At 34.4% G+C, this 13,142-nt stretch overlaps 1 protein-coding gene across 1 annotated transcript in view; it reads right to left on the minus strand.

Moving 5' to 3' along the window:
* Positions 1-526: 526 nt before the first annotated feature.
* LOC142350835 (ras-related protein Rab-18-like) overlaps positions 527-13,142 on the minus strand; it is a 33,729-nt gene continuing 21,113 nt past the window's right edge. The window contains exons 2-3 of the mRNA XM_075402796.1: positions 7,508-7,672; positions 527-893 (exon numbers count right to left, since the gene is read on the minus strand). Coding sequence (XP_075258911.1) covers positions 556-893; positions 7,508-7,672 — 503 coding nt within the window. The 3' untranslated portion in view covers positions 527-555. The remainder of the gene's footprint in view (positions 894-7,507; positions 7,673-13,142) is intronic.

Genomic DNA, 13,142 nt, shown 5'->3' on the forward strand with positions numbered 1-13,142 from the left:
TTAGATGCTCAAATGAGAAATAGCGCAGTCAATTTAACCAATTTCTTGTCAAGAAAAATGATGTTTTTCAGCTATTTCTGAAATGTAACTTGGCCAAGATTTGACTTAGACCCGAGAAGTGTGAGTAAGTCTTGGCGTAACTTCAGAAGTCTTTAGAATTGAAACAAGACGCGCTCAGTACTAATTTCCCAATTTAATACGGCTATTTCACTGTAGAAGTAATGATACTGGAGAAGTAATGATCAATACTTGAAACTCTTTCCGGGCGAAAATATATCATAATTAACAAATAAAATTAAACATAATAACGCAATGACGGAAATATTTCTTTAATATATATATATAATATATATATATATATATATATATATATATATATGTTCTTTATATATATATATATATATATATATATATATATATATATACATATATATATATATATATATATATATGTATACATATATATTTATATATATACATATATATATATATATATATATATATATATATATATATATACAAGTTCATGACAGAAGCAAGTGTTTCAAAAAAACTTCAGCACGTACATTTCAACGAACCGCGTTTTGGCTGTTTCTCTCGATTCAAATCTATATCTCTTTTTTGAAGATTGTCACCAAATCTCTCAATAACCAAATCAATTGTTTCTTCAAACATTCGATTGACATTTTCGCCAGTCTTCGCTGAAGTCTGGAAGCAAAGATCGTAGCCGCCAAAAGTAGCCAGTTGTTCCATGTCATTTTCAGTCATGCGTTGAACATCGCATTTGTTGGCAACCAGAACCAGAACTGTGTCTTCGTTGGTGCCACGTTTCATCACCTTTGATTTCCAGTCGTCAATTTCGGAGAAAGAGTGGAGAGAATCGGTGGCAAAGACTAAAACCAAATTGGTCAGACATATCCAAACTTCACCAACCCCCCCCCCCTTTGCAAAAAAAAATTACAAAAACTAAAAAAAGTTTGAAGAAATGCTTTTTTTGAAATTTTCCATTATTTCTTATCGATAATAATGATTTGAACAGGATTTTTGATCAAGATGATATAAAAAAGTTGCTCACTTTTTAGGTCAAGACAATTTTTGATGTATTTTTGAACTAATGATTAAAAGTGTTCACATTTTTGAACACGATTATGCTGATACATTTAAGGTATTCTTTTCTTGTGTATTGGCCTGTTTTTACCGAATTAGTTAAGATTAACCCGGGTATGAAAACCAGGCTAAAATCATTTTCATAATCTTGTCATTTGTTATAGAGCAAAATATATTGAGAGCTTAACAAAACTGTTAGGCGAAGTCCGTTGTTGCTGAGTATGTGACACCCCAATGTTTTATTAACTGAGCATAGTAGATGTAATTTATTTATGATTTATTCTGCCCCCCCCCCCTTTTACATGTGCCCCAATTAGATATTATGTTATGCTATGTTTCACGTTTTATGTAAAGAATGGCACGTCTGCTCGAGGGCGTAAAAATTACATTTCCACTAATCTGGGGGGAGGCAGAATAGATCCCTCTTTCTTGTTCTCTTCGTAAGAAAAACTTGTCAAAGATCGTAACTTTGTGTCATTTGGTTTATAGACTTCAGAAAAATATATGACACCTTTTATTGTTTATTCGCTGTAATTGAGGAGCGGAAAAATGCGCTAAACATATATAAACAAAAACAACCCGTATCTACCTTCGTTGAGAAGACCGAACAAAAACGACGGAAGAAATGGTCGGCATGTTCGGTTTGTTCGGTATGATCGGTTTCAAATGAAAGAAAGCTTCGGTATGTTCGGTTTTGCGAGATTCGGTATGTTTGGTTCGGAATGTAAGAAAGATTCGGTATGTTCGGTATTTAAACATAAGAAATCGTGGGTATGTTCGGTTTTGGACGCAAGAAATTCTCGGATTTTTCCATTGGGAAAGTTGATATTTCTGTTTATAATGTAGTCAAACGTTACGATAGCGTTCTTTTTGCAGGAATTTCGAACGTACGTCTCAAAGAAAAATTCTGGAAAAGTGTGCAAAACTCCTGAAAATTTTTTTTTAGCTCGTTGGCCAAACTAGTTATGCAAATATAAAGTTCTTGATTATTTTTGAATTTTAGAATGTAACATACTTGTTGAAAATTGATGAAAATTTTGTTGAATAATTCACTCTCACTGGGATTGGACATACTTTCTTGTAGTTTACAAGTAAGTTCTTTGACGGTTGGTTACGTTTGAAACAGAACGTGCCGACCGAAATTTCTTCCATGTTTATTCGTGGTAGGAAAACTCAAAATATGATAGTTCTAAATGTTTCTCTCAACGATACCGAATCTCTCTTACGTTAAAAAACGACGATATCGAATCTCTCTTACGTTAAAAAACGACAATACCGAATCTCTCTTACGTTAAAAAACGACGATACCGAATCTCTCTTACGTTTAAAAACGACAATACTGAATCTCTCTTACGTTAAAACACGACGATGCCGAATCTCTCTTACGTTAAAAAACGACAATACCGAATCTCTCTTACGTTAAAAAACGACGATACCGAATCTCTCTTACGTTTAAAAACGACAATACTGAATCTCTCTTACGTTAAAACACGACGATGCCGAATCTCTCTTACGTTAAAAAACGACAATAACGAACCTTTCTTATATTAATTACCGAACAAAAACGACAATACCGACAAAAAATTGTAAGGGCTTTCGTCGTTTTTGGCTGGAAAAAACCGACAATACCAGCAATTTCTTACGTTTAAAAACCGAAGATTTCTCAACTAGGGTAAGACTAATTCAGTACTGAGTCAGAGTCTAATTCAGGTCACATTTTGAACTGAATTTGCCTGATTCAAAGTTAATCAGTGATTCATTCTGAATTCTCTTCTGATTCAGAAGAATACCGAAAATGTTCTCTGATTTTTGTTCTGATTCAGAGAAGTTCAGAAATCAGGTCACAGCTGGTTCTGAAATCCTCCTTAATTAGTACTAAAACCTGAAAACTCTCTGAAATTGTTCTGAATCAGCACTGATTGTCACTGAGCCTTAGGTACGGGCAGTAATTGTCGATGCCAAATTTCATAAACCAGATGATATTTGATAGTATTTGTTATTGACGAAAAAAAAACCATGAAAGCATTTTGTTTGAGAAAATTTGAGTTGGTTTGTATTTTTTCTTGGATAGTTTTTGAAAACCTTTGTATCGATTAAAAAAATATATTTCATCCGATCTAAAGTGATATACCTTTGTTTTTGATCACTCAATAGTGAGGCATGCAAATACATAAATTTTTTCATACTCAAATATTAGTAGATCATTTGTAAAGCCTATTTTTCACAAGACTGCCTCCCTCTTTATCGATGAAGTTTCAGCTATTTTAAAACTGATTGGTTTCCTTGCAAATAGTGATAAAACATCAGAATATCTTTTAAAAGTGAACTAAAATATCACATTTTAAAATTTTTCAAGCTCTGTTCGACTACTATCAAATTTATTTCAAAAATGGGATCTTTTCCGTTTGTGCCCCCCCCCCCCCCCCAGTACGTTATGCTCCCCCAATTACAAAGCACGTGTTATTACATGTTAAATCATTATGTAAAAATATGGCACGTGCGTCTGGGGGTGCAAATTTATATGCACCCACTAAGCTGGGGGGGGGGGGGGGGCACAAACGGAAAACGTCCGAAATTGTTGGGTGAAATTCTGAGGTTGTCACAAATTGATACCCCGAACGACTTACAAAAGCGTAAGAAACTACTGGGGTTGTGTTGGGGGGGGGGGGCATAGCTGACTGAAACAAATTGGATGATTTTTTCCATAACACTTAGCCTAGTCCAGACATCGTCGTTTTTACCCGTCGGTGAGTTTGGTTACGAGCCCCAGGAGGTCAGGGGAACACGGATTATATACTTGATTTCGCATGATGGTATCAAGACTGTTAATGTGATTTAATGAACATTCAACAGGTCTTTTAATTTTTAAACTTGAAAAACTTCACAAAAAACTCACTGGACTAGGCTAAGTGTTATGGAAAAAATCATCCAATTTGTTTCAGTCAGCTATGCCCCCCCCCAAACACAACGTGAACTAGTTAACTACGTGAACTAGTTAACGTGAACTAGTTTTCTAAATGAGCTGAAAAATATGGTCATTCAATTTTAATTTCTTTGCAGAGGTTGACTTCAGGAGGTTTTATTGGAAATCTATCATAACATGAGACAACATTAAAAAAAACTGAAAACTTTTCTAAATTGAAAGGCCAAACAAACCGCGAATCCAAGCAACGGATTTTACAGAAGTTTTCATACCTCCCCGACAGATCCCGCCGACAGTTTTTTAGTTGTTAGGACAAGCTCAGTACGTTTTAAACTTACAATTGCGTTAAAATTCCGATCTGAAAATTAGTCCTACAACTTAGTCTAACGTTAAAACGCGCTGAAACTTTCAAAAAAACTTGCCAACTTGCCAAAATTGCAGTAATTTTCTTACTTGAATTCAGCCCATCTGAGAGACTTTTGAAGAGTTTCTGGGAAAATGCCTCATTATTTGAAATCAAGTCACATGTGAAGACAAGATGGATACTCAGTTTCAGGTGTGCGTCAATGATCTGACATCGAAAGACGTACAAAAGGGTTGAAGTTGAGCGCCTTTTTTACACAAACCAGGTTCTGTCAAGGACTTACCCGGGTCGAGGTTTGGCGATGAATTTTTGTAAGAAATGCGGTGAAATGCGGTGAAAAAAATTTTTCACCGAGTATTTCTTACATCTTTTTGCGGTGAATCGCGATGAAATATTTATTTTCACGGCGTTCCCAGTTTTCTTACAAAAAAAATCGTCCGCACGCGGGTTCGAACCTCTAACCTCCTGCATGCCTTCCACTGCTTAGTCCACTGCGCCCAAATTTCTTTTGAATTTAAATCAGATTGAGTAAAATTCGTTCAGACTGTATTCGGATTTTTCCATTGATCCCCCCAGCACGCTGTGCACCCCCCCCCCCCCCCGTTACAGAGCACGTACCATTACATAGAAAATCATTACATAAAAATGAAACATGCATCGGTGGGGGATGCAAATAATATGCACCCACTAAGCTGGATACACAAATGGAATAGATCACTTTATTACCCGGGTCGAGGTTTTTGGGTAAATTTTTGTAAGAAATGCGGTGAATTTCGCGGTGAACTTTGGTAAGAAATGCGGTGAAATGTGGTGAATTATTTTTTACACCGCATTCACCGCTTTCACCGCATTTCTTACAATAATTTGCTACAAATGTTGCGGTAAATTTTTGTAAGAAATGCGGTGAACTTTGCGGTGAATTGTTGTAAGAAATGCGGTGAAATTCGGTGAAAAAATTTTTTTCACCGCATTCACCGCAATCCCGGCATTTCTTACAAAAATTCACCGCAATCATCGCATTTCTTACAAAACTTTACCCAAAAACCTCGACCCGGGTAAAAAAGTGATCTTTTCCATTTGTGCACCCAGCTTAGTGGGTGCATATTATTTGCACCCCCCCCCCCACCGACGCATGCTTTATTTTTATGTAATGATTTACTATGTAATGGTACGTGCTCTGTACGGGGAGTGAGGGTTGACAGCGGACTGGGGGGGGGGGGGTTTGTCAGTGGAAAAAATCCGAAGACAGTCTGATCAAGAAAAACATGTTTTTACAGAGAATAATTATTTTGAACATTATTAAGGCACTAAAATAAATTTCTCAACAAGAACAATTAGACTTAAAAAACACTGAAAATCTTTGCTCGTCAAGAAAAAAGGAATTTCGCCAAAAAACAGGTTGTGGACTTTGCGCACCCTTTTGGAACACCCATTGCGATGAATGCGGTGAAACATCGTGACGGTTGCGGTTTCAAGCGTTAAATACAGCGAATGCAAAGAAAAAAGTTATAATCTTTTTTGGCCCGCACATTACGACGCAGAGGTATACCCAAATCGTCACGGGCAGATATGCCCGATGCGTGTATCTCGTGTTCGTTTTAGCTATTTTAATACATTGGAAATGGAAAAATATTGCGGAAAATAGCTACTTTAGCAGAAACCGGCAAAATGGAAGGGAAATTAGCAACCCGTGTTCGCAAAATTGTCCTAATCCTAGCCACGAAATACAAGTCAAACTTTATAACCTATTATTCGCACGGCTTGTATCACGCATCTGCTCCATTTATGTATCAATTTTTTGCACTCAATGTAGCTCGATTTCGCATATAATCCGCAATTAAGCCTAAACTATTTACTACTTATTTAATTAAGGCTAACTTATTACTATTATTAGTACTTTATTACTACTTTATTACTACTTATAGTACTTTATTAATATTTTTTATTACTCATTAGTACTATTTATCACTACTTGTTAAAGTCAGCCAGTCCCACATTGATTTACAAAGCAAAGCCTTCGATGTGCGAGGGATTTTTCGGAAAAACATTAGTTTTTATGGTTACATGTATTTAAAGCACTTGAAAAATTTTATATATACCCGTAAGATTTGCTTAGAATGCGGTAAAAAAACACTCCGAATATCTGTGTTGAAGGGTTATCTAATCTATAAATATGTATTGAAGGGAAAATCGGATCTATTCTGTTTCGCCCCCCCCCCCCCAGCTTAGTGAGCATAAATTTTTTATGACTCCCAGATGCACGTGCTATTTTCTTACATAGTAAAATGCTATATAAAAACATAAAATTTTTAACTGGGGGTCAAAAATACACTGGGGGGCCGAAACATATTAGATCAGGAAAATCTATAAATATGTCCCCTTTATCAAGTTTTCTTGCTCAGAACTTTCCTTATTCAATATTTTTGTGGTGTTCGGAGCAAGAAAGCAGGTCTTTCTGTGTGCATTTGTTCCCAGACAAATTTCAGGTCTGTGATGTTAACGAGGTTGCAGTTAATTTAACCATTTTCATTTTTCATCATTTTGCCAAACTTTTTTGCATGTTGTTTTACTCTAAACGTTTAAAAGAACCTAACTTAAGTCCCTTGTCAAACATATTCTCAACCGTGCAAATTTGAACGCACGGTACCCACCCCCCCCCCCCCCCCACCCCCCACCCGTGTTTTTTCATGATCTGATCATGAGTGATTTTGAACAAGGACCTCGACCTGGGAAGGTCAACTACAGTAATCTGATATTAACAATTGTTATATATTGCCTCCTTTTTACTTTTAGACTTTTTCTGTTGTGGACATAGAAGGACAACGAATAATGCAAAATTTTTCAGCCGAATTTTTTTTATTCAAAATTTCAGAGGAAATTTTGGATCTATTCTCTTTTGGCCCCCCAGCTTAGTAAGCATGAATTTTTTATGACACCAAGGCGCACGTGCTATTTTCTTACATAGTAACGTGCTATATAACAACATAGAATTTGTAACGGGAGGTCATAAAAACACTGGGGGGGGGGGGGGGGCGAAACAGAATAGATCCGAAATTTTAAAAAACAAAACTCTCGAATATGGGATGTTATATTGTGCCCGTTTCCGCACTCACCCATTATTACTGCATTGGCTCCCCTGACGTACATTGGCAAGATTGAATGAAAAAGGTATTGACCTGCTGTGTCCCACAAACTGATGTTGTATTTCTCACCATTTCTTTCCAGCTGCCGTCTTTCCAGACCTTCACTTGTTGTTTGGTAAGTATCAACAAAGACACCTGTTACCAAGAAGATCGTGTCTTTGAAAACTCCCGCAAAATTGTCAATGATGAAAATGGAAATAAACAAACCTGATAGTAACAACGATTTGATTCGGTAGCTAAGCAAGGATTTAATAAAAGTTATAGTTACTCAAATTCTCCAACCTACTGCTGCGCTTCCATAAAACAACACCTTTATAACACAAAATGCATAAACAAAGACCCAATTGGGGTCCGCTCGTTGTCGAAATTAAACCCAAAAATTTCCGGAGAACAGTATAAGAGCATGGTCGAATAGTTTAGTCAAAGCATCGTTCCACTCGTCACAAAAACCAAACAAACACAAAACAAAACAAAACACAAAACAAAGCAAAACAAAAAAACACACACGCACAACCTAATGTTAATTTATCTCAAAAAAATCACCTGAAATTAATGTAATTTAATGTAATTAAAGTAATTTTATGTAGTTTTAATGTAAAATTACATAAAAGCAAAACCTTATTGCAATTTTGCCCTACCTTGCCTGACCTACTTGAAATTAACCTGAAGGTTAAAATTAAGGTATTTTTTATGTATAATTAAGCTGAAAAAATTTCGTAAAGCTATCAAACCCTAACAACATGGGGTGAGGTATTGCAGGACAAAACTGTAAGGTTGGTGGTGAGCACCGGTGAAAATCTACATCTTTCACCGGAAAGCGCACTCAAATTAAGGCCGTGAATTCTCTGAAAGCCTTGAAATTTAGCGGTTAGATTTTCTAAGAACTGCGGTTTTAAGCGTATCGGTGAAGTATAGTTTTCACCACGTTCACTGGAGTTCTGACAAGAAGCTCTCCAACAAAAGGGTTTGATCCTCTGACCTAATTTCTGCCTCTGAAGACTACACTTTATTTTGTAATATAGGGGTTGAGTTTTTGTACGATCAGAGTTTTTTAGCGGTGAAATCTTCATTTTCACTGCTTACTTCTTAAAAGTAGATAAACAAGGAAATCAAACACTAGCAAAATTTGTCCCGTTCTCCAAACGCTAATCGCGTATGTCGAATAGGGCCAAATTTTACTACTTTTTGATTTCCTTATTTTATCTACTACTATACATTCTCTCTATATTCACTTCTTTTATATTTAAAATCAATACATTCTCTCTATATTCACTTCTTTCATATTTTAAATCTATCATTTCTTGTCTCACTTAGTGCAAACCACTAGTGTCGAGTTAAGCTGGTAATTAATCGTTATCAGACGGATAGTTTGGGTTCTATCCCCACTGACTCCAGTGGACGTCCAAAGATACTAGTATAAAACTCGTGAGACCGTGTAACAAGCAAGTAAACAAACTTGCGAAAAAACTTGAACAAAAAAGAAAACTTGAACAAAAACTGAAAGAAATATTAAACTAATAAAAATTTTCATATATCCCCCTAATCAATATTTAATCAATCTAAAACTAAAACTTTCTGTCTCACTTGGCGTAGTGGTTAAATCATCGAGTCTAGTTAAATTGCTTTAGCAAACGGAAGGTTTAGAGTTCCTTCCTCACTGACTCCAGTGAACGTCCCCCGACTCTAATGAAATACTATTAAACTAAGTGAGATAAAAAAAACCAAATTCACAGTTCTTAAAAAGGATGATCAGTAAAACTGCTTCGCAGATCCCTGCTGTGAGACTGTATATGGGACATACTGTGATGGGTTTACAGTAAAACAACACTGAGATCTGTAGAAACACAGTGATTAGTGTTTTTCATTATCACTAGTGAGATCGTGTAACAAGAAGATAAAACCAAACTTGCAAAAATTGATGGAGCCACTCCTTGGATAACTTGAACAAAAAGAGCACAGTCAAAAACACTGAGATCGGGGGAAACACGGTGATTAGTGTTTTTCAATATCTTCTTGAATATTATACTTATAAACAAGCTCTCTGAATTGATTTCTAGTATGTTCACATCTATATCTATGAAGATAAATACATAGTCTACATTTCCTATTTCTAAGTCTATATAATGATATATGTTTATAAACCTTACAAATACTTCATACTAGATATTGATCAGGATCAGAATAATGACATCCCAAATGTTCTATATAATCTTTAACTTTAACCATATTTTTACAAACATAACAAGAATATTCTAATTCTTTTCAATTATTACAACATTCTTTCCAAGGTTTATTTATACACTTATTGCAATTCGTTTTCATTTTTGAAAAATTATTTTTTGATTATTTCCCCTAAATAAATACAAATCATGTCTCAATCAACTAAGACTAGTGTCATAAACTTCTGCGATGTCTGTAATCTATCCTTTGAATCAAAGAAGGGTTTATACATGCATCAATCATACGATCTCAAACATAAGAAACTATTGGAGAAAATGTTTGCGTCTTAAGAAGAAGAAATCTCGGAGAGGGTGTATAATTCGGATGAAGATGATTATATTATTAAAACTAGGGATATTATTAAAACTGAAACTAAAACTAAATCTAAACCTAAAACCGAAAACAACATCTACTCTAAAATTAGGTATGAATGTAAAGAATGTCATGAAGAATTTAGGAATAAAATAGCTCTAACTAATCACTCATATAGTCATAATCGTAAGTATCTAGAAAACACAGAAGACTTCGATATAAACTCCAGTCAGAACATGAGAAAGTTTTATATTACAGATAAAGGTGGGAATTATTTTGAAGATATTGATGAAGCAACTAATTACTCTATAGAAGAAATTAAAAACTGTTACCAGTTTCGTAGAGTTAAGAGTTTTAAATATAAGATCACGGCTGAATGCTATTACAAGAAGAGAACTGAAGATGAAGCTAAAACTACTAAAATATTCTTCATTAGCGATTATATTAATAATAATGCAATATATGAAAATGGAGACTTCAAACGATGGCTAGATTTCGAAAAGGAAATGTATGAAGGTTATAGTTACGATTTCGAGTTTCTTGGAATAGGAAGCATTCAGTTAAACATTGAACCAACTAAAGCATCTATTGGTAGTTATATAGATTTACCTCCCGATCTCAAAAACTCTAAATCGATATTAAATATACGAAGTTATAAATACAACTGCATACAACTAGCTATCACCGCATGTTTATATCAAGTAATAGTTACTGCAACTTGAAAAAGTAAATATGTAGATAAACTAATTGAACCAAGACAACAACATGAAGATGATTTTGCTTAAATAATAAGAATACAGAAATTGTAGAATATTAATATTTAGGTATACACACATTGTGGTGGGGACAAAGTAGAATTGTTTAAACAAGTGGATGATTTTAATAAAAGTAGAAAAGATGTAAGAATACTAGTTTGGAGTAATGGTCAAATAGAGCACTGTGCCCTAATGTAGGAACCCTGTTCGATCGCCCATATAAAAACAACATTAAATTTTATTATTGCGATAGATGTACCTATTGGTTTAACTCACAAATTAAATATGATAAACATGAATGCAACAACTCATTCAAACCAGAGATTGTTTGTCCTAAGAAAAAAAATATTACTTTTATAAATGAACACAAACGTCAGAATATAAAAAATATTATAACTGCCGATATAGAATGTTGCATTGTTGAAGTCTCAACTAATGGTTTAAAATATGTAATAGCTGAACATATTCCAATAGCTGGCGGTTACACCTGGCAAGGTAACTTCAAACACTACTTCGGTCTAGGCTGCATCAAAAGATTTGCTAGAGATCTATTAGAAATAGAAACTGAGAATAATTTCAAACATAATGAAAAGATGATATTCACAGAAGAAGATAAATTATATCATGAAACTAATGACACTTGTCATATCTGTAGTAAAACATGTATTAATAAAGTAAGAGATCATTGTCATGAAACTGTTAAATATAGAGGACCAGCATGTAGAATATGTAATCTGAGGTACAAACAACAAAACGTCATTCCTGTAATTTTCCATAATGGCTCTGGCTATGACTTCAAATTACTATCCAGTGAACTCTTCAAACAGAATAATGATAAAAAAGTAGATAACCTACCACTAGCTGCTGGTAAGTCTAAGATGTTTAGCATTGGTTGTCTTAAATTCTTAGACAGGTAAAATTTCTTAGCTATGCCTCTAGATCAAATGGCAAAGATAAACGGATGTAAAACTAAAACGTTATGTCCATATGAAAACTTTGGTTTGTATGAGTTGGGCACCACGACGAAGTTGTATGACAGCGAAGCTGCCAGTGGTAGCAAAACTACCTATGATGAAGCTATAGGTAATCTAAAAATAGAAGACTTCAAATCCTCTCTCCATAATAAATTACCACCACAAGAAGAAGTAGATAACTTTAATAATGAAAACAGTAATAAAACTGGTAAAGATCTAACTATAGAGTATTTACAGAATGATGTGGAAATATTAGACTATTGCATGAATGAATATGTTAAACTTAGCATGAAAGAATTTAAGCTCAACCCACTACACTATGTAAGTCTCCCAGGTAAATAGTTTTGATTGCTGGTTAATGTCAAGTGGTGTTACATTAGATACATTGCAAGATAAACAAACGCTAGATGATTTTGTTGGAGCAAAGAGAGGTGGTATATGTGGAATAATGGGTGATAGATATGTTAACAACAGTCATGGTAAGTCCATCTGGTACATTGACGCAAACAACCTATATGGTTATGCAATGATGCAAAAGTTACCTTATAAGGTTTTTGAGATTGTTACTACTACTACTCTAGATCCACGAAGTGGTTACACCAATCCACGAAGCGGGTTCCTCGATGTAATATTGAACACTCCAGATGATAGTGATCATTGTTACTATATAGTTTGTGATATTGATTATACTAATGAATGTAAAGAGAGAACAGAACAGTTAGCACTAATGCCCAATAAGAGAAAAATAAATGATAATGAATTAGGTTACAGAGAAAAAGAGATGGATTCAAGGCAAGATCAGAGAATTTAATCTTAGACCAAAACAGCAAAACAGAATATATGGTTCATTATAGGAGGTTAAAGTTCTATGATAAGATGGGAATAAAAGTAACAAATATACAAAGATTAATTAAATTTAAACAAGATTATATATGTAATGATTATATACAAAACAATAGAAATAAAAGAGCAACAGCTAAAACTGAAGCAGAAAAGAATGTAAGGAAATTAATAAATAACTCCCTATATGGAAGAATCCTCTACACTTCTTTCAAAGCAAGTTCTTGCAAGATGAAGAAAACATAATGAAAAGTGTAAGAAACCAATATTTGAGAATATAACTAGATATAGAGATTATAGCCAAATAGAATATTAAAGAGAAAAATAGAATATAGTTCACCTGTATATGTAGGAGTAACAATACTCGAACTTAGCAAATTACATATGTTTGATGTATTCTATAATATTCTACAACCATCCCTCAAAGATCTAACACTTCACTACATGGAAACGGACAGTTTCGTATTAAGTTATAGAGAAGGTAAAGTTAGTGATGAGCAAATG

Source organism: Convolutriloba macropyga, chromosome 12 (genome assembly GCF_964194025.1).
Source record: "Convolutriloba macropyga chromosome 12, txConMacr16.3, whole genome shotgun sequence".
NCBI classification, from domain to species: Eukaryota; Metazoa; Xenacoelomorpha; order Acoela; family Convolutidae; genus Convolutriloba; species Convolutriloba macropyga.